The 21,823-nt window shown below is 46.1% G+C and overlaps 1 protein-coding gene and 5 non-coding genes across 6 annotated transcripts; 1 reads left to right on the forward strand and 5 right to left on the reverse strand.

Moving 5' to 3' along the window:
• Positions 1–242: 242 nt before the first annotated feature.
• atp5if1a (ATP synthase inhibitory factor subunit 1a) lies at positions 243–13,557 on the forward strand. The gene is made up of 3 exons (XM_058407420.1): positions 243–405; positions 1,231–1,343; positions 13,291–13,557. Exons 1-3 carry the CDS (start codon positions 337–339, stop codon positions 13,430–13,432), a joined length of 324 nt encoding a protein of 107 aa, XP_058263403.1. The 5' UTR covers positions 243–336; the 3' UTR covers positions 13,433–13,557.
• A 701-nt stretch (positions 13,558–14,258) lies between these two features.
• Positions 14,259–14,330, reverse strand: trnaw-cca (transfer RNA tryptophan (anticodon CCA)). Its single transcript has one exon. It is a non-coding gene; the product is annotated as a tRNA-Trp (tRNA).
• A 1,630-nt stretch (positions 14,331–15,960) lies between these two features.
• On the reverse strand, positions 15,961–16,032 carry trnaw-cca (transfer RNA tryptophan (anticodon CCA)). The gene has a single exon. It is a non-coding gene; the product is annotated as a tRNA-Trp (tRNA).
• A 1,062-nt stretch (positions 16,033–17,094) lies between these two features.
• Positions 17,095–17,166, reverse strand: trnaw-cca (transfer RNA tryptophan (anticodon CCA)). Its single transcript has one exon. It is a non-coding gene; the product is annotated as a tRNA-Trp (tRNA).
• Positions 17,167–20,087: 2,921 nt separating this feature from the next.
• trnaw-cca (transfer RNA tryptophan (anticodon CCA)) lies at positions 20,088–20,159 on the reverse strand. Its single transcript has one exon. It is a non-coding gene; the product is annotated as a tRNA-Trp (tRNA).
• An 892-nt stretch (positions 20,160–21,051) lies between these two features.
• On the reverse strand, positions 21,052–21,123 carry trnaw-cca (transfer RNA tryptophan (anticodon CCA)). Its single transcript has one exon. It is a non-coding gene; the product is annotated as a tRNA-Trp (tRNA).
• Positions 21,124–21,823: the final 700 nt, after the last annotated feature.

Consider the following 21,823-nt stretch of genomic DNA (forward strand, 5'->3'; position numbering starts at 1 on the left):
TGGGATAGGCTCCAGCAGATCCCTGTGACCCTAATTAGGAATAAAGCGGGTGTAGACGATGGATGGATGGATGGATGGATGGATGGATGGATGAAGTCTTCGTGCACATGACAATAAAAACAATAGTAAAAATTTCTCAATCAATAAATGATTTGATTTTGTTCATTGTAATTCCTCACACGACCACCAGGTGGCACCAGGTTAGCCCTCCTCGAGCTGTGTGACGTTACCGCCTAACAAAGTTCATAGGGGTGCTCGAGTACTTCCGCGTTTAGATCAGATATATACAAGGGCACTGAATCTGTTACGGGGCAGTTCGCTGTTTTGGGGAAAGACATGGCGCGGCTGTTGAGAAGCAGTTTAAGGACCTATTTCACTACTCAGATCCGCATGGGCTCGGACCAGGTATCGGCGTTTGCGTGCTTGGATTTTAATTTTGTTGTCTGTGTGTTATACAATTTGCGTTTCGATCCTAAGGCCATTTTGGATTTGTCCCTATTGGATATCTAGTGAACTAGATATGGAGTAGATGGGCTTATTCCATACGGCCTAGATAGGGCACGTATGTAGGGTGTAGGTAGCTGTTTGGGATTGTACCTGCTGTTTCAACGTGCAAAGTAAAAACTGCTTACATGCCTGGATTTCTTTTGGCCAGACAGTTTGTATGAAGTGTATACATGTACAATAGTGTGTGTGTGTGTGTTGGCGCGCGCGCGCATAAAAACACATATATTAAAAAAAAATACTAAATGATAAAGGTTACTGAATTTGAGTATAGTTTGAGATTATGTGGATTGAAGTTCATGGCTGATTGACTGGACATGTTTTGTATCCCTGTGAAGTGGACCTGTAACTATAACATCAAGGTCATAATCTCCAGTGTTATGTAACTAAACACTGTCTTAAGTGAAGCCAGTAGTAACAGGTCAGTAGTTTCATATCCACTTTGTTCATACCTGATGCAAAAAAAAAAAAAAAAAGCCTCTGCTAGTGAACGGGCCTGCGTCATTTGGGGTGTGTTAGTGCAGGTCAGACTACGGTGGCCTGTAAGTGCTAAACAAACCAGAAGCCTCGCAAGACTGATCACTGCAGAATCTGTAGCTGTGTGTTGGGTCACTGTCGGAAAATGCAAGGGACCACAAGGTTTAATATAAATTAATATAGTGTCATTATTGTTGTTTAATCTCTCTTTGTGTGTGTGTGTGTGTGTGTGTGTGTGTGTGTGAACAGCTGGGTGAATTGGGGAAAGGTGCAGGTAAAGGAGGCGGAGGTGGAGGCTCCATCCGGGAAGCTGGAGGAGCCTTCGGGAAGAAAGAGGCGGCTGAAGAGGAGCGCTACTTCAGGTATGTTACGATGTTGTGGTTTTTAGGGCCCAAGCACCAAAGGAGCAAGGCCAGAGGCCTTGCACCGTAGGTGCGGAAGCCCTATTGTTTTCGTTAGAATTTGTTTTTGTTTGTTTTTTTAAATTTATTTATTTTTCAAACTTTCGGGGTATTTTGGACCCCTTAACATGCTCAAAAACTCTTGAAACTCAGCAGACAGGTTGGAATCTGCGGCCATTAGGACATCACCGTGGCTCGGCCCTGGGTCGTGGCACACACCCGTTACAGCACCCCCTGGAACATCTTGCTGCATAGCTGATACACACTTGCACGTATCAATGTACAACTTGGTACAGACTTAGATCTCATTGAACTGAACAACTTTCACACTGCATATCATTAAGTCTAATCCACAGGAAGTCGGTTATTTTGAGTTGTTTGCAAAATGCACCCAATGGAATTTGAAATACTCCTCCTAGGGACTTGATACAACCGCCACCAAACCCAGGCTAATATGATCTCAAGACATTGATACAACCGCCATCAAACCCAGGCTAATATGATCTCAAGACATTGATACAACCGCCATCAAACCCAGGCTAATATGATCTCAAGACATTGATACAACCGCCACCAAACCCAGGCTAATATGATCTCAAGACATTGATACAACCGCCACCAAACCCAGGCTAAAATGATCTCAAGACATTGATACAACCGCCACCAAACCCAGGCTAATATGATCTCAAGACATTGATACAACCGCCATCAAACCCAGGCTAATATGATCTCAAGACATTGATACAACCGCCATCAAACCCAGGCTAATATGATCTCAAGACATTGATACAACCGCCATCAAACCCAGGCTAATATGATCTCAAGACATTGATACAACCGCCACCAAACCCAGGCTAATATGATCTCAAGACATTGATACAACCACCACCAAACCCAGGCTAATATGATCTCAAGACATTGATACAACCGCCACCAAACCCAGGCTAAAATGATCTCAAGACATTGATACAACCGCCACCAAACCCAGGCTAAAATGATCTCAAGACATTGATACAACCGCCACCAAACCCAGGCTAATATGATCTCAAGACATTGATACAACCGCCACCAAACCCAGGCTAAAATGATCTCAAGACATTGATACAACCGCCACCAAACCCAGGCTAATATGATCTCAAGACATTGATACAACCGCCATCAAACCCAGGCTAATATGATCTCAAGACATTGATACAACCGCCATCAAACCCAGGCTAATATGATCTCAAGACATTGATACAACCGCCACCAAACCCAGGCTAATATGATCTCAAGACACTGATACAACCGCCACCAAACCCAGGCTAATATGATCTCAAGACATTGATACAACCGCCACCAAACCCAGGCTAATATGATCTCAAGACATTGATAATGCAGAATTGATGAGGGACTCTTGATTTCTCAAACGGTTCAGCCGTGAGAAGCCCTTAAACTTATGGTGAATAAAACGAAACAGGAAGTGGCTAATAACTTCTGTGTTCATTGAGTGATCTACATGAAACCTTAGGATTATGCTAAGCATTGAAAGCTGATCACACTGATATGACAACTGTGAGTCTCTGTCATAGCGCCACCAACTGGCAGCAGGAATTCACTTTTGAAATCTCTAATATTTTGTCCCTTACTTTCACCTGATTTGGTTCAAAATCAGTCAGAATAATGACAAGACATGGCTGATGTCAAACTGTGAAGGAATTTTTGATACCTTGAATCATGTTACTATGGTGACGATTTACATGAGAACATAATAAAAGAAAATGAATCTTCTCATATCTTACAAGTGGAAAGGCCTAATGTTCCAAAATATTTCACATAGAGAGTGTACATTTTTATGTATATACACTTCATGAGAAGAAAAATAGTATGATGTAAATTATATTAGTAATATTAATAATATTATCATAATATCATGTATATCAATCTATAACGTATAGCAATAAATTTAGTAATACAATATTTATACAAATTTTTCTTTTCCTGAAATGTGTATACATTTTTCTGGGTGACTCTCTCTCTCGCTCTCTATCTATCTATATATATATATATATATAGGGAGAGTCATTGTCCCTTTGGACATCACTGGACATTGCTATGATCTGTTTCATTACACCCAAGTTTTGTCCTTATATAGTTTAGAAGGAAAGTCAGTTTTCATTTTGCCATCAGTGGACTTTGCTGTGATCACTTTCAGTACACCCAAATTGTGTGTGTGTGTGGAAGGGAGGGATAGTGGGCTGTGTGTGTGTGTGTGTGGAAGGGAGGGATAGTGGGCTGTGTGTGTGTGTGTGGAAGGGAGGGATAGTGGGCTGTGTGTGTGTGTGTGGAAGGGAGGGATAGTGGGCTGTGTGTGTGTGTGTGTGGAAGGGAGGGATAGTGGGCTGTGTGTGTGTGTGTGTGGAAGGGAGGGATAGTGGGCTGTGTGTGTGTGTGGAAGGGAGGGATAGTGGGCTGTGTGTGTGTGTGGAAGGGAGGGATAGTGGGTTGTGTGTGTGTGTGGAAGGGAGGGATAGTGGGCTGTGTGTGTGTGTGGAAGGGAGGGATAGTGGGCTGTGTGTGTGTGTGGAAGGGAGGGATAGTGGGCTGTGTGTGTGTGTGGAAGGGAGGGATAGTGGGCTGTGTGTGTGTGTGGAAGGGAGGGATAGTGGGCTGTGTGTGTGTGTGGAAGGGAGGGATAGTGGGCTGTGTGTGTGTGTGGAAGGGAGGGATAGTGGGCTGTGTGTGTGTGTGGAAGGGAGGGATAGTGGGCTGTGTGTGTGTGTGGAAGGGAGGGATAGTGGGCTGTGTGTGTGTGTGGAAGGGAGGGATAGTGGGCTGTGTGTGTGTGTGGAAGGGAGGGATAGTGGGCTGTGTGTGTGTGTGGAAGGGAGGGATAGTGGGCTGTGTGTGTGTGTGGAAGGGAGGGATAGTGGGCTGTGTGTGTGTGTGGAAGGGAGGGATAGTGGGCTGTGTGTGTGTGTGGAAGGGAGGGATAGTGGGCTGTGTGTGTGTGTGGAAGGGAGGGATAGTGGGCTGTGTGTGTGTGTGGAAGGGAGGGATAGTGGGCTGTGTGTGTGTGTGGAAGGGAGGGATAGTGGGCTGTGTGTGTGTGTGGAAGGGAGGGATAGTGGGCTGTGTGTGTGTGTGGAAGGGAGGGATAGTGGGCTGTGTGTGTGTGGGGAGGGGAGGGATGGTGGGGTGTGTGTGGGTGTGGAGGGGAGGGATAGTGGGCTGTGTGTGTGTGTGGAAGGGAGGGATAGTGGGCTGTGTGTGTGTGTGGAAGGGAGGGATAGTGGGCTGTGTGTGTGTGTGGAAGGGAGGGATAGTGGGCTGTGTGTGTGTGTGGAAGGGAGGGATAGTGGGCTGTGTGTGTGTGTGGAAGGGAGGGATAGTGGGCTGTGTGTGTGTGTGGAAGGGAGGGATAGTGGGCTGTGTGTGTGTGTGGAAGGGAGGGATAGTGGGCTGTGTGTGTGTGTGGAAGGGAGGGATAGTGGGCTGTGTGTGTGTGTGGAAGGGAGGGATAGTGGGCTGTGTGTGTGTGTGGAAGGGAGGGATAGTGGGCTGTGTGTGTGTGTGGAAGGGAGGGATAGTGGGCTGTGTGTGTGTGTGGAAGGGAGGGATAGTGGGCTGTGTGTGTGTGTGGAAGGGAGGGATAGTGGGCTGTGTGTGTGTGTGGAAGGGAGGGATAGTGGGCTGTGTGTGTGTGTGGAAGGGAGGGATAGTGGGCTGTGTGTGTGTGTGGAAGGGAGGGATAGTGGGCTGTGTGTGTGTGTGGAAGGGAGGGATAGTGGGCTGTGTGTGTGTGTGGAAGGGAGGGATAGTGGGCTGTGTGTGTGTGTGGAAGGGAGGGATAGTGGGCTGTGTGTGTGTGTGGAAGGGAGGGATAGTGGGCTGTGTGTGTGTGTGGAAGGGAGGGATAGTGGGCTGTGTGTGTGTGTGGAAGGGAGGGATAGTGGGCTGTGTGTGTGTGTGGAAGGGAGGGATAGTGGGCTGTGTGTGTGTGTGGAAGGGAGGGATAGTGCGCTGTGTGTGTGTGTGGTAGGGAGGGATAGTGGGCTGTGTGTGTGTGTGGAAGGGAGGGATAGTGGGCTGTGTGTGTGTGTGGAAGGGAGGGATAGTGGGCTGTGTGTGTGTGTGGAAGGGAGGGATAGTGGGCTGTGTGTGTGTGTGGAAGGGAGGGATAGTGGGCTGTGTGTGTGTGTGGAAGGGAGGGATAGTGGGCTGTGTGTGTGTGTGTGTGGAAGGGAGGGATAGTGGGCTGTGTGTGTGGAAGGGAGGGATAGTGGGCTGTGTGTGTGTGTGGAAGGGAGGGATAGTGGGCTGTGTGTGTGTGTGGAAGGGAGGGATAGTGGGCTGTGTGTGTGTGTGGAAGGGAGGGATAGTGGGCTGTGTGTGTGTGTGGAAGGGAGGGATAGTGGGCTGTGTGTGTGTGTGGAAGGGAGGGATAGTGGGCTGTGTGTGTGTGTGGAAGGGAGGGATAGTGGGCTGTGTGTGTGTGTGGAAGGGAGGGATAGTGGGCTGTGTGTGTGTGTGGAAGGGAGGGATAGTGGGCTGTGTGTGTGTGTGGAAGGGAGGGATAGTGGGCTGTGTGTGTGTGTGTGGAAGGGAGGGATAGTGGGCTGTGTGTGTGTGTGGAAGGGAGGGATAGTGGGCTGTGTGTGTGTGTGGAAGGGAGGGATAGTGGGCTGTGTGTGTGTGTGGAAGGGAGGGATAGTGGGCTGTGTGTGTGTGTGTGTGTGGAAGGGAGGGATGGTGGGCTGTGTGTGTGTGGAAGGGAGGGATGGTGGGCTGTGTGTGTGTGGAAGGGAGGGATAGTGGGCTGTGTGTGTGTGTGTGGAAGGGAGGGATAGTGGGCTGTGTGTGTGTGTGTGGAAGGGAGGGATAGTGGGCTGTGTGTGTGTGTGTGTGGAAGGGAGGGATAGTGGGCTGTGTGTGTGTGTGTGGAAGGGAGGGATAGTGGGCTGTGTGTGTGTGTGTGGAAGGGAGGGATAGTGGGCTGTGTGTGTGTGTGTGGAAGGGAGGGATAGTGGGCTGTGTGTGTGTGTGTGTGGAAGGGAGGGATGGTGGGCTGTGTGTGTGTGTGTGTGGAAGGGAGGGATGGTGGGCTGTGTGTGTGTGTGTGGAAGGGAGGGATAGTGGGCTGTGTGTGTGTGTGTGTGGAAGGGAGGGATAGTGGGCTGTGTGTGTGTGTGTGTGGAAGGGAGGGATAGTGGGCTGTGTGTGTGTGTGTGTGGAAGGGAGGGATAGTGGGCTGTGTGTGTGTGTGTGGAAGGGAGGGATAGTGGGCTGTGTGTGTGTGTGTGTGGAAGGGAGGGATAGTGGGCTGTGTGTGTGTGTGTGTGGAAGGGAGGGATAGTGGGCTGTGTGTGTGTGTGTGTGGAAGGGAGGGATAGTGGGCTGTGTGTGTGTGTGTGTGGAAGGGAGGGATAGTGGGCTGTGTGTGTGTGTGTGTGTGGAAGGGAGGGATGGTGGGCTGTGTGTGTGTGTGTGTGGAGGGGAGGGATAGTGGGCTGTGTGTGTGTGTGTGTGTGGAAGGGAGGGATAGTGGGCTGTGTGTGTGTGTGTGTGGAAGGGAGGGATAGTGGGCTGTGTGTGTGTGTGTGTGGAAGGGAGGGATAGTGGGCTGTGTGTGTGTGTGTGTGGAAGGGAGGGATAGTGGGCTGTGTGTGTGTGTGTGTGGAAGGGAGGGATAGTGGGCTGTGTGTGTGTGTGTGTGGAAGGGAGGGATAGTGGGCTGTGTGTGTGTGTGTGTGGAAGGGAGGGATAGTGGGCTGTGTGTGTGTGTGTGTGGAAGGGAGGGATAGTGGGCTGTGTGTGTGTGTGTGTGGAAGGGAGGGATAGTGGGCTGTGTGTGTGTGTGTGTGGAAGGGAGGGATAGTGGGCTGTGTGTGTGTGTGTGTGGAAGGGAGGGATAGTGGGCTGTGTGTGTGTGTGTGTGGAAGGGAGGGATAGTGGGCTGTGTGTGTGTGTGTGTGGAAGGGAGGGATAGTGGGCTGTGTGTGTGTGTGTGTGGAAGGGAGGGATAGTGGGCTGTGTGTGTGTGTGTGTGGAAGGGAGGGATAGTGGGCTGTGTGTGTGTGTGTGTGGAGGGGAGGGAGGGGGGGCGGTGTGTGTGTGGGTGGGGAGGGGGGGGATGGTGGGGTGTGTGTGTGTGTGTGTGGAAGGGAGGGATAGTGGGCTGTGTGTGTGTGTGTGTGGAAGGGAGGGATAGTGGGCTGTGTGTGTGTGTGAGTGAAGGGAGGGATAGTGGGCTGTGTGTGTGTGTGTGTGGAAGGGAGGGATAGTGGGCTGTGTGTGTGTGTGTGTGTGGAAGGGAGGGATAGTGGGCTGTGTGTGTGTGTGTGTGGGAGGGAGGGATAGTGGGCTGTGTGTGTGTGTGTGTGGAAGGGAGGGATAGTGGGCTGTGTGTGTGTGTGTGTGGAAGGGAGGGATAGTGGGCTGTGTGTGTGTGTGTGTGGAAGGGAGGGATAGTGGGCTGTGTGTGTGTGTGTGTGGAAGGGAGGGATAGTGGGCTGTGTGTGTGTGTGTGTGGAAGGGAGGGATAGTGGGCTGTGTGTGTGTGTGTGGGGGGAGGGGGGGGATAGGGGGCGGTGTGTGTGTGTGGGGGGAGGGGAGGGATAGTGGGCTGTGTGTGTGTGTGTGTGGAAGGGAGGGATAGTGGGCTGTGTGTGTGTGTGTGTGGAAGGGAGGGATAGTGGGCTGTGTGTGTGTGTGTGTGGAAGGGAGGGATAGTGGGCTGTGTGTGTGTGTGTGTGGAAGGGAGGGATAGTGTGCTGTGTGGGTGGGGGGGGGGAAGGGAGGGATAATGGGGTGGGTGCGTGTGGGGGAGGAAGGAAGGGATAGTGGGCTGTGTGTGTGTGTGTGTGGAAGGGAGGGATAGTGGGCTGTGTGTGTGTGTGTGTGGAAGGGAGGGATAGTGGGCTGTGTGTGTGTGTGTGTGGAAGGGAGGGATAGTGGGCTGTGTGTGTGTGTGTGTGGAAGGGAGGGATAGTGGGCTGTGTGTGTGTGTGTGTGGAAGGGAGGGATAGTGGGCTGTGTGTGTGTGTGTGTGGAAGGGAGGGATAGTGGGCTGTGTGTGTGTGTGTGTGGAAGGGAGGGATAGTGGGCTGTGTGTGTGTGTGTGTGGAAGGGAGGGATAGTGGGCTGTGTGTGTGTGTGTGTGGAAGGGAGGGATAGTGGGCTGTGTGTGTGTGTGTGTGGAAGGGAGGGATAGTGGGCTGTGTGTGTGTGTGTGTGGAAGGGAGGGATAGTGGGCTGTGTGTGTGTGTGTGTGGAAGGGAGGGATAGTGGGCTGTGTGTGTGTGTGTGTGGAAGGGAGGGATGGTGGGCTGTGTGTGTGTGTGTGTGTGTGTGGAAGGGAGGGATGGTGGGCTGTGTGTGTGTGGAAGGGAGGGATAGTGGGCTGTGTGTGTGTGTGTGTGGAAGGGAGGGATAGTGGGCTGTGTGTGTGTGTGTGTGGAAGGGAGGGATGGTGGGCTGTGTGTGTGTGTGTGTGGAAGGGAGGGATAGTGGGCTGTGTGTGTGTGTGTGTGGAAGGGAGGGATAGTGGGCTGTGTGTGTGTGTGTGTGGAAGGGAGGGATAGTGGGCTGTGTGTGTGTGTGTGTGGAAGGGAGGGATAGTGGGCTGTGTGTGTGTGTGGAAGGGAGGGATAGTGGGCTGTGTGTGTGTGTGTGTGGAAGGGAGGGATAGTGGGCTGTGTGTGTGTGTGTGTGGAAGGGAGGGATAGTGGGCTGTGTGTGTGTGTGTGTGGAAGGGAGGGATAGTGGGCTGTGTGTGTGTGTGTGTGTGTGGAAGGGAGGGATAGTGGGCTGTGTGTGTGTGTGTGTGGAAGGGAGGGATGGTGGGCTGTGTGTGTGTGGAAGGGAGGGATAGTGGGCTGTGTGTGTGTGTGTGTGGAAGGGAGGGATGGTGGGCTGTGTGTGTGTGTGTGTGGAAGGGAGGGATGGTGGGCTGTGTGTGTGTGGAAGGGAGGGATGGTGGGCTGTGTGTGTGTGTGTGTGTGTGTGAGGGAGGGATAGTGGGCTGTGTGTGTGTGTGTGTGGAAGGGAGGGATAGTGGGCTGTGTGTGTGTGTGTGTGGAAGGGAGGGATAGTGGGCTGTGTGTGTGTGTGTGTGGAAGGGAGGGATAGTGGGCTGTGTGTGTGTGTGTGTGGAAGGGAGGGATAGTGGGCTGTGTGTGTGTGTGTGTGGAAGGGAGGGATAGTGGGCTGTGTGTGTGTGTGTGTGTGTGGAAGGGAGGGATAGTGGGCTGTGTGTGTGTGTGTGGAAGGGAGGGATAGTGGGCTGTGTGTGTGTGTGTGGAAGGGAGGGATAGTGGGCTGTGTGTGTGTGTGTGTGTGGAAGGGAGGGATAGTGGGCTGTGTGTGTGTGTGTGGAAGGGAGGGATAGTGGGCTGTGTGTGTGTGTGTGTGTGAAGGGAGGGATAGTGGGCTGTGTGTGTGTGTGTGTGAAGGGAGGGATAGTGGGCTGTGTGTGTGTGTGTGTGGAAGGGAGGGATAGTGGGCTGTGTGTGTGTGTGTGTGGAAGGGGGAGGGAGTGGGGGGGAGGAGGGATAGTGGGCTGTGTGTGTGTGTGTGTGTGGAAGGGAGGGATAGTGGGCTGTGTGTGTGTGTGTGTGTGGAAGGGAGGGATAGTGGGCTGTGTGTGTGTGTGTGTGTGGAAGGGAGGGATAGTGGGCTGTGTGTGTGTGTGTGTGTGGAAGGGAGGGATAGTGGGCTGTGTGTGTGTGTGTGTGTGTGAAAGGGAGGGATAGTGGGGTGTGTGTGTGTGTGTGTGGAAGGAGGAGGGATAGTGGGCTGTGTGTGTGTGTGTGTGTGGAAGGGAGGGATAGTGGCCTGTGTGTGTGTGTGTGTGTGGAAGGGAGAGATGGTGGGCTGTGTGTGTGTGTGTGTGGAAGGGAGGGATGGTGGGCTGTGTGTGAGTGTGTCTGTGTGTGTGTGTGAAGGGAGGGATAGTGGGCTGTGTGTGTGTGTGTGTGTGAAGGGAGGGATAGTGGGCTGTGTGTGTGTGTGTGTGGAAGGGAGGGATAGTGGGCTGTGTGTGTGTGTGTGTGGGGAAGGCAGGGATGGTGGGGTGTGTGTGTGTGTGTGTGTGGAAGGGAGGGATGGTGGGCTGTGTGTGTGTGTGTGTGTGTGGAAGGGAGGGATGGTGGGCTGTGTGTGTGTGTGGAAGGGAGGGATAGTGGGCTGTGTGTGTGTGTGTGTGTGGAAGGGAGGGATAGTGGGCTGTGTGTGTGTGTGTGTGTGGAAGGGAGGGATAGTGGGCTGTGTGTGTGTGTGTGTGTGGAAGGGAGGGATAGTGGGCTGTGTGTGTGTGTGTGTGGAAGGGAGGGATAGTGGGCTGTGTGTGTGTGTGTGTGTGGAAGGGAGGGATAGTGGGCTGTGTGTGTGTGTGTGTGTGTGGAAGGGAGGGATAGTGGGCTGTGTGTGTGTGTGTGTGTGTGGAAGGGAGGGACAGTGGGCTGTGTGTGTGTGTGTGTGGAAGGGAGGGATGGTGGGCTGTGTGTGTGTGTGTGTGGAAGGGAGGGATGGTGGGCTGTGTGTGTGTGTGTGTGTGGAAGGGAGGGATGGTGGGCTGTGTGTGTGTGTGTGTGGAAGGGAGGGATGGTGGGCTGTGTGTGTGTGGAAGGGAGGGATGGTGGGCTGTGTGTGTGTGTGTGTGTGGAAGGGAGGGATGGTGGGCTGTGTGTGTGTGTGTGTGTGGAAGGGAGGGATGGTGGGCTGTGTGTGTGTGTGTGTGTGTGTGTGGAAGGGAGGGAGGGTGGGCTGTGTGTGTGTGTGTGTGTGGAAGGGAGGGATAGTGGGCTGTGTGTGTGTGTGTGGAAGGGAGGGATAGTGGGCTGTGTGTGTGTGTGTGTGTGTGGAAGGGAGGGATAGTGGGCTGTGTGTGTGTGTGTGTGTGGAAGGGAGGGATAGTGGGCTGTGTGTGTGTGTGTGTGGTAGGGAGGGATAGAGGGCTGTGTGTGTGTGTGTGTGGTAGGGAGGGATAGTGGGCTGAGTGTGTGTGTGTGTGCAAGGGAGGAGGATAGTGGGCTGTGTGTGTGTGTGTGTGGAAGGGAGGGATGGTGGGCTGTGTGTGTGTGTGTGTGGAAGGGAGGGATGGTGGGCTGTGTGTGTGTGGAAGGGAGGGATGGTGGGCTGTGTGTGTGTGTGTGTGGAAGGGAGGGATGGTGGGCTGTGTGTGTGTGTGTGTGTGTGGAAGGGAGGGATAGTGGGCTGTGTGTGTGTGTGTGTGGAAGGGAGGGATAGTGGGCTGTGTGTGTGTGTGTGTGGAAGGGAGGGATAGTGGGCTGTGTGTGTGTGTGTGTGTGGAAGGGAGGGATAGTGGGCTGTGTGTGTGTGTGTGTGGAAGGGAGGGATAGTGGGCTGTGTGTGTGTGTGTGTGTGGAAGGGAGGGATGGTGGGCTGTGTGTGTGTGGAAGGGAGGGATAGTGGGCTGTGTGTGTGTGTGTGTGTGGAAGGGAGGGATAGTGGGCTGTGTGTGTGTGTGTGTGTGTGTGTGGAAGGGAGGGATAGTGGGCTGTGTGTGTGTGTGTGTGGAAGGGAGGGATGGTGGGCTGTGTGTGTGTGTGTGGAAGGGAGGGAGGGTGGGCTGTGTGTGTGTGTGGAAGGGAGGGAGGGTGGGTGGGGGTGGGAGGGAGAGTGAGGTGTGTGTGTGGAAAGGAGGGAAGGTGGGTGGGGGTGGGAGGGAGGGTGGGTTGTGTGTGTGTGTGTGTGTGTGTGAGGGGTGTGTGTGTGTGAGGGAGAGAGTTAGTGTGTGTGTACGCATGTGTTTGCGTAAGGGTGGGGGGGAGGGGGGGAGGGTATGTGTGTATGTATCTGAGGAATGTTTTGATTAATCAATTAATTTATTTTTACAGAAATCTGTTTTGCCTCTGATTTAAGTCACTATACCAAGCCACTGCATGGTCGTCTGTAGATGATTTTGCTGCAGCTTGGAGGAGGAGGATTGAGCATTTGCAGGATTTCTTTTTGCAGTAATTAAATCCGTAATCTCGTCTCAGGTGGCTGTGCATTCGGTACTGCGCTCTTTCATATTGGTGCCTGATTTAGGCAACAGGTTTCCTTGAAGCCTGTTCTTGAAGAGTCTGTATGTTTTCTAGCATTGGTGAGCCATCAGTCCTGTTCATTTGTCTCATATCTATAGTTTGTATGTTTGTTACAGCCACATTTTGGAACGTTTGCCTGTGAATCAGTGGAAAAGATATCACAGCATCCTGTTTAGAGTCAGTGGCATTTGCAGGTGACTGGCTGTTTGGCAAACTGCCTCTTTAGGAGACTAATGCTAATCTGACCCAAGTATCAAGTGCTACGTGGATTCTGTCACTGTCTCAGTAAAAAAACTTGTCCTTATGTTGAAAAAGATGTTTCCCCTAGATAGAGGTAAAAAAAAAAAAAAGTCTCGTTTTTAAGCATGACTTTTCTTGTCTGTTTGGAGGATTTAAGATTAAATGTGGCATGAAACAGGGATAAAAGGTAGATAGATAGATGGATGGATGGATAGATATAGATAGATAGATGGATTGCTGAAAGGATGGATGAATGGCTAGAAGGACATAGATAGGTGGATGAATAGCTGGATAGATAGATGGAGAAATATTAGACATGAGATTAACCTCAGAGTTTATAATTATCATTAAATAAAACTAAAATAATATATATATATATATATATATATTTATTTTAAAATGGGGGGGTTTTGTCATATATTTCTTAGTAAAGTTTGTGACTATATGCTGCAGTGTTCTTCAACGATAACATGTAATTTAATCTTTTTTTTTTCTTTTTTCTAAAGAACATTTCTTCAAAATATTAATTCCATAAATATCAGCATTATGTGAAGTGGGTGAAAACAATTAATTCAGTGTATTTGGGGGCAGCAAAAATTACAAACCAGATCTTTTAGTATTGGATTTTTGTGTGTGTGTAGGCAGAAGGAGAAGGAGCAGCTGGCCGCACTGAAACAGCACCACCAGGAGGAGATCGAGCACCATAAGAAAGAGATCGAGCGTCTGCAGCGTGAGATCGACCGTCACAAGGGCAAAATCCGCAAACTTAAACACGACGACTGAGCTGGCACCAGTGACGTGTTTGTGCGTCGTTCCTACCCGAAGTGACCTGACGCCTGCTCCGCGAAGCAGCACTTTACACTCTGTAATCTCTTAGTGCAGTCCTGAATAAACATAATAGGATATTTTCCAAATGGTTCAAGACTCTTTACTTGATGTGCATGTTGGGAGGAAAAACTAAGAGGTGAATAGAGTCAGGTCCTAACTGGAGGGATATTTCTGTTATTTGAAACTTATGAAATCAGCATTTTTTTTTTTAAATATTATATTTCTAATTAGTTGCATCAAGCCACAAAAGGAATGGGAAGTGATTTTTGCTAGCAGATGAATCTGAAAATAGTGCTGTTCTGCTTTGAGGTTTTCCGAGGAAAGTGACAGGAAGCATTTGGTTTAAACTAGTAATGCCAGCAAGATTTTGACTCTTTTGATCATCGATCACTTAGTTATTTATCTATACATGGATATAGACAGATATCCATTAATAACTGGTATATGAAATGTGTAGATTTATTCATCTTTCAAATGCATAGCTTTTTCTAAACCGTGTCTGTGAGTTCAACACACTTCATGCAAAATCACAAAAGACTGACTACAACTTTGTCTCAGTTTTCTGTCCAAGAACAACCTGATAATGATAATGGGTTGTGTAATGCGTCACCCTCGAGTGGTTCCTGGGATAAAGCTTGACTTTACTGCACAGAGTTCACTTTTTCAGTTGGTCATGTGGAAACTCTGAGAATGTGCTGATCTTAGAGTCATTGTTGCACAATGTAGCACTCTTGATCACAATTATAATCGGCTTTTTTCCAAGCGGAGAAATAAACAGTTGTGACCCCGACGTGATTCGAACACGCAACCTTCTGATCTGGAGTCAGACGCGCTACCGTTGCGCCACGAGGTCTGTTGCAAACAACGCATGCGCAAACTGATGCCAACTGGAGTTCGATACCAATCCAACGCGGCATAGAATAAAGTAAATCTAGGGCACTAGTTACTCAATTTCCCATCAATGTGGAAAAAAAAGACAGGTTAGTCACGGACAAATTAGGCATGTAAAGATTTAAGTTTTAACATCAAATCATGATTGTAGTGAAAGTTTATAATTCTCATTAAATAATACCACTAAAATAACCCTTTTATTAAATGGGGTATTGTCATATATTTCTTAGAAGCGTTTGTGACAATATATGCTACAACAGAAGTAAAGGACAGTGTCTGATTTGTGTCCAATTTGCTTGCACATGTTAGTCTCAAATGCAAAATTTACAGAGCCATTATCAAACAATGCTACAGTACAAATAACAGCCTTCACATTGAACATTTTGGCCAATCACTCCCCTTTTCTTGCCATGAAATTGCCAGATTTTTAATCGTGAGGAAATAATTGCATAGGTATTAAGCAAAATTGCAATTTCCCTTTACCTGTCATAATAGTTCATCTAATGCTCACCCTCAAGTGTTTCCTGGGATTCTCCTGGGGAAAAGCTTGACTTTACTTTCTCGGTTGGTCATGTGGAAACTCTGAGAGTGTGCTGATATTACAGAATCATTGTTGCACAATTTAGCGCTTTTGATCACAGGTATAAATCGCGTTTCTCAGCTTGTTGTACGTCCTGTACAACAAGTGATTTATTTATTTATTTTTCAGGTACAGCGGTCAGTTTAAAATAAAAGTTTGTTTAACAGTGGAAATTGAGTCTCACATTATTTACATTTTATTCACACACATAACATTAATGGTGAACATTTTTGACTTTATAAAATGATTCTCTCAAGTCTTGGCGATCGGCCACGAAGAAAGTAAGTCATCTTTTTATATACATAGTTTAGTAGCCTACAGTTTTTTTGGCAGAATTTATCGTTATAATCATATAGCTGTTTGTTTGTTTTTCCATACCATTCTGTACAAACTTCAGAAATTGTGTGAAAATCTATATTATTTTACAAAGCCACAGAGATCACATTTTTCACCCAATACTGATGACTGATGTGAACATTAACTGAAGCTCATGGCCATTGGATTTCAGGAAAAATATGAGAAATTAGTATGATAATACATTTATGATTTTAAGATCAATAAATTCTCTTAGTAATATTTTTCATTCATTTACTTGACAGATTGAATGTAGATTTGATCCCGTTTTTTTAATTTTATTTTTTATTTACATTTGTCCTCTGTAGCTTGCTAGGAAGGAGCAGTTAATGTTTACAAAAATGATCTAAAGTTGGTTAAGCTGACAACGGAAATTGCATTTCTGCTAATTTTCAAAGATGATCTGGTCCATGGGTCAAGTTGCAGATGAAATAAATAAAATAAATTACATGGCCAAAAGTTTGTGGACACCTTGCCGTCACTTCCATATTTTGCCACAAAGTTGGAAGCACACAGCCTGTATAGAATTTCTTTGTATGCTGTATATTTGAAATTTACCTTCCTGGACCTAGTTATGCCGAACTTGTCGGGCTGGTGCTGGTTAGTCTCTTCTTTGGTTAAATGTTTGTTTGTTTTTTAGCAGAGAAACAAACAGTTGTGACCCCGACGTGATTTGAACACGCAACCTTCTGATCTGGAGTCAGACGCGCTACCGTTGCGCCACGAGGTCTCCCGCCAAAAAAATAAAAAGCACATGCCAATCCAAAGCGACAGAAAAAAAAAGCAACTCGTGTGCTAGTTACTTACTCCTCGCTGTGGAAAAATAAACAGATATAGATAGATAGATAGATAGATAGATAGATAGATAGATAGATAGATAGATAGATAGATAGATAGATAGATAGATAGATAGATAGATAGATAGATAGATAGATAGATAGATAGATAGATAGATAGATAGATAGATAGGTAAGTGAAGGGATAGATGGAGAAATTAGTCATGTAATGATTTAAGAGTTAACATCAAATCATCTGATAATCAGAGTGTACAATTCTTATTAAATAATACCACTAAAATAATATTTTTAAAAAGGGGATAATTGTCACATATATATCTTAGAAAAGTTTGTAAAACTTTACATACCTCATCTCGTCTTTAACGGTCTGTGCCCATTGTAGCTTCAGAGTTCCATTCTTGACTGACAGGAGTGACCACAGCAGGTTCCGCCTCAAGGTTCATAGATGCGTTTCAATTCACTATAGTTGTAAAAAAGTGGTTATTTGAAGCACTAAATATGAGTAATTAATATGACATACAAATATGATGTTAAGATCACAATATTCTCTTAGTAGTTTTCTTTCATTCATTTATTTGACAGATTGAATGTAAATTTGATCCAGTTTTTTTAGATCCAGGATCTAAAGTCCTCATACAAGCTCAGTTACAGCCTATCGGTTAAGTTGATGACTGAAACTGCAATTTCTGCTGATGTCCACATATGACACAGTCCATGGGACAAGTTTTAGGAGAAATAAACTACCAAAATTTTCTGGACATCTTGCCATCACTTCCATATTTTGTTCTTCCCCAAACTTTGGCCAAAAAGTTGGAAGCACACAGTTATAGTGAATTTCTTTTCATGCTGTAGCTTTAATATTTTTGCTTTACTGCACAACTAATTATGCTAATTGTGGAAAGCTGGTGCTGGTAAGCCTCTTCTTTGGAACAAGCAACATGAACACATACCAGGGAACAAGAAGTAGGGAAATAAACATACAGTCTAATCAGCTGTGACCCCGACGTGATTTGAACACGCAACCTTCTGATCTGGAGTCAGACGCGCTACCGTTGCGCCACGAGGTCACCTGCAAAAGCTACAGGCCCAATCTGATGCCATTTGGGGTTTGATACAAATCCAAAGTGAAAGAAAAAAAGCAAATCTAGTTATTCACTTCCCCTCACTGTGGAAAACAGTTGTGTCCCCGACGTGATTTGAGCACGCAACCTCCTGACCTCCTACATACCAGGGTCACGAGGTCATCAAATTGAGAATGAAAAGTAAGGAGAAAAACAGAGTGTCTAATTTGTGTCCAATTTGCCAAGCAAAATGCAAAATTTACATTACATTACATCAAACAATCCTACAATATAAATGACAATCTTCACATTGAGCATTTTGATCGATCACTCCTATTTTCTTATGAAATGTTCACCCTCAAGTGGTTCCTGGGATTCTCCTGTGATAAAGCTTGACTTTATGTGGAAACTGAGAATGTGCTGATATTACAGTCATTGTTGCACTATTTAGCGCTTTTGATCACAATTATAAATGACTTTTTTCCAGTAGAGAAAGAAACAGTTGTGGACCTGACGTGTACTAAAAAAAAAAGCAGATAGATAGATAGATAGATAGATAGATAGATAGATAGATAGATAGATAGATAGATAGATAGATAGATAGATAGATAGATAGATAAGGGAATGGATAGCTGGATAGATAGATAGACAAATTAGTCATTTAAAGATTTAAGTTTTAACATGTCGCAGTTCGTCTCCCCGCCCCTCGTACTCGGTTCAACACGCGTATAGTTCATGAATAAGTGATCTCAGTGATTTTTTCCTTGGTTTTTATACAGGCTATACTGTATTCTATTTTGTTTTTACATCAAACATTTATTTCTTTTTTAAGGGTAATGTATTAAGCTAACCTTTAAACGAAACTAAAGGGTTTAGAGTTTAAACTCTAAAAATAAGCATTTAGAGTACAGTATTAGCATTTTTAGTGACTTCACCGAAGTCCTAATAATGTAACCTCACGGATGTGTGAGGTATTACTGTAATTGCACAGGTATTAAGCAAAATTGCAATTTCCCTTTACCTGTAATAAAAGTTTGTCTAATATTCTGCCTCGAGTGTTTCCTGGAATTCTCCTGGTATAAAGCTTGAATTTAATTTCTCGGTTGGTCATGTGGAAACTCTAAGAATGTACTGATTTTACAGAGTCATTGTTGCACTATTTAGCAGTCACGAAGGATAAATAAACAGCTGTGACCCCGACATGAATTGAACACGCAACCTTCTGACTTGGAGCCAGACGCGCTACCGTTGCGCCACGAGGTCTCCTGGTCAAAAAAAAAAAAAAAACAACACATGCACAATTCGATGTAATTTGGGGTTCAAAACCACTCCAGCGCGATAGAGAAAAAGGTAATTTAGGGTACTAGTTACCCACGTTGGAGATCGAGCACCATTTGAAACACTAGAGCCTCCTGGTCAGATCCAACACCTTGTCATCACTTCCATATTTTGTTCTTCTCCAAACATTTTCCACAAAGTTAGAAGTACACAGTACATGCTCTAGTCAGAACTTGTGTGAACTAGTGCAGGCCAGTTAAGTTCCTCCTCACCAAACTTCCAAGTCATCCATGTCTTTATGGACCTTGTTTTGTGCACTAGTGCGTAGTCATGTTGGAACAGGAAGGGGCCATCCCCACAAAGTTGTCTTGCAAAATGTCTTGGTATGAAGCTGAAACATTAAGAGTTCCTTTCACTAGAACTAAGTGGCCAAACCCAACCCCTGAAAAACAACACCTGAATTCAATGATTTGGAGGGGTGTCCCAAAACATTTGGCAATATAGTGTACCAGGGTCATGGGGTCATCAGATCGAAAATGAGAAGTATAGGAAATAAACAGAGTATCTGATTTGTGTCCAATTTGCTTGCACATGATAGTCTCAAATGCAAAATTTACAGAGCCATTGTCAAACAATGTTACAGTACAAATAACAGCCTACACATTGAACATTTTGGCCAATCACTCCTATTTTCTTGCCATGAAATTGCCAGATTTTTAATCATGAGGAAATAATTGCATAGGTATTAAGCAAAATTGCAGTTTCCCTGCATTCAGTATTCTGATATGCCAAATTCAATGATATTTTTATATTATTACCTTACACACACACACACACACACACATATGTGTATATATATATATATATATATATATATATATATATATATATATATATATATATATATATATATATATATATATATGCCATTATTATGTTTTTACATGTTATATGAATTGTTTCATAAGAGACAAACTCCAGCTTTATCTCTTTTTTCTGTCCAAGAACAACCTTTCCCATTATAATAGCTCATCTAATGCTCACTGAGTGGTTCCTGGGATTCTCCCAGGATAAAGTTTGCTGACTTCACTACACAGAGTTTACATTCTCAGTTAGTCATGTGGAAACTCTGAGAGCATGGAGATCTCACAGAATCATTGTTGTATGATTTACTGTTTTTGATCACAATGATAAACCTTTTTTTTCTGTTTGAGAAATAAACACTCATGACCCTGACGTGATTTGAACATGCAACCTTCTGATGTGGAGGCAGATGCAGTCAAAAGCACTGGCGCTATCTCGTGTCGTTTGGGGTTTGATAGCAAATCAATGCGCTATAGAAAAAAAAAAATCTAGGGTCCATGGTTCCCTGGGTCAAGGTGCAGGTGAAATAAATGAAGGTATTAAGCAGAATTGCAATTTCCCTGCATCCAGTACTCAGATATTCCAAATTCAGTATTTTTATAATATTACCTTACACCTATATTATATGCCATTATCATGTTTTTAAATGGTATATGAAATAAGCAGATGTGTAATGTTTTCTAAAGAGCGTCTGTGATTTCAACACGCTTCATGCAAGAGATAGTTTTCTGTCCAACAACAACTTTAGCCACGATAACGTTTCATCTATTAGAAACAAACAGCTATGACCTCGACGTGATTTGAACACGCAACCTTCTGATCTGGAGTCAGACGCGCTACCGTTGCGCCACGAAGTCTTTTGCATGCAGAGCAGGGGTGTCAAACTGTATCCACAAAGGGCTGGTGTGGGTGCAGGTTTTCATTCCAACCGAGAAGAAGCCGGATGTCTGCGACCAAATCGATTTCTTCTCCTCTGTCAGCCATTGTGAGTTAATATATATATTTTATTTAGTTTGTGCAGTTCGCTGCCTCTGACTACTCCAATTTTCCAATCAAAAGACGTGAAATTGCTGACGTAATCATATGCCTGCTAGATGGCCCCAGTGACGCCAACTCGAAATCTGATTGGTTAATGGAACAGTTTCATTGCCACTTATTTCACGCTACGGGCACCTGCACTATTGATTCTGAAGGCCTTAGAGCCGGGCAACACATGATGTCAGCCATTGGCTGAAATATGATTGGATAAATACTCTTATCATAAATATACACTACTGGAATAGATTACTGGGAATAATTTCATACACATTCATGGAAAAATATATTAAATATATTAACATGCAAGTCAGTGATGCAGAGAAGGCCTTGCTGGCCCGGATGGTCTACCACTGCCTTACACCTATATGTATAGGCCGTTATCACGTTTCAAGCAGATATTTTCATCTTTAATGCACAAAACTGTGTCTGTGATTTCAACATGCTTCATGCAAGATCAACTACATCTTTGTCTAATTTTTCTGTCCAAGAACATGGACCCACGATGATAATAGTTCATCCACTTCTCACCCTTGGGTGGTTCCTGGGATTCTTCTGGGATAGAGCTTGACTTTAGTGCACAGAGTTTACTTGCTCGGGTTTGGTTGGTCAAGTGGAAACTCTAAGATCTTACAGAGTCATTGCCGTACAACTTAGAGCTTTTGATCACAACTATAAACGGCTTTTTTCCCCTAGCGGAGAAATAAACAACCGTGACCCCGACGTGATTTGAACACGCAACCTTCTGATCTGGAGTCAGACGCGCTACCGTTGCGCCACGAGGTCTCGTGCATTCGCGTTAAGTGTTAGGGAATGTGAGGTTCCCTGTAGAGAGAAAAAAAAATAAAAATTAAATATTTAATTAATTAGAATTAAAACTTTAATACTCAATGATGTGTTTATCCTCTTAAGCCACAGCATATAGACTTAATTATTATTATTTGAATGAATATCAAGTCATACTTTTTCTAATTGCATTGTAAGGTTCAATTGATGTCCTACCGATTTGCCATGTGCACAAACATTGCATGAGAAATTAAAGCACTAGACATGGCAGCCAGCTTAGCTGTACTGCAAACCCCAATACTGTACAGTGTCGCGTGACGGTCATTAATCGTCAGGGAGGGTGCACGTGCACGTGCATTTCCTTTTTTCCTTCTAATTTTAATTCTAACCCGAGCGCCGGGACGCTGCACCCTGACAATTACTACCACGCGCGCGCGCTCGTTTCGTATTCCGATTCTAAAACCGGGGTCGCTCTGCGCCCTCGCCTGGGTCTTTCATGCTCTCGCGGAGCGGTGCGCGCGCTCCGCCTGCGAAAGCTGCGTGCGCGATCTGACGCCATTTGTGGTTCGATACCAATCCAACAAAAAAAAGAAAAAGCAAATCTAGGGTACTAGTTACTCACTTCCCCTCGCTGTGGAATAAAAATAAAAACAGATTTAAAAAAAAAACAACTGCGTTTAATGCTATCACGCGAAAAAAA

Source organism: Hemibagrus wyckioides, linkage group LG14 (genome assembly GCF_019097595.1).
Source record: "Hemibagrus wyckioides isolate EC202008001 linkage group LG14, SWU_Hwy_1.0, whole genome shotgun sequence".
NCBI lineage: Eukaryota > Metazoa > Chordata > Actinopteri > Siluriformes > Bagridae > Hemibagrus > Hemibagrus wyckioides.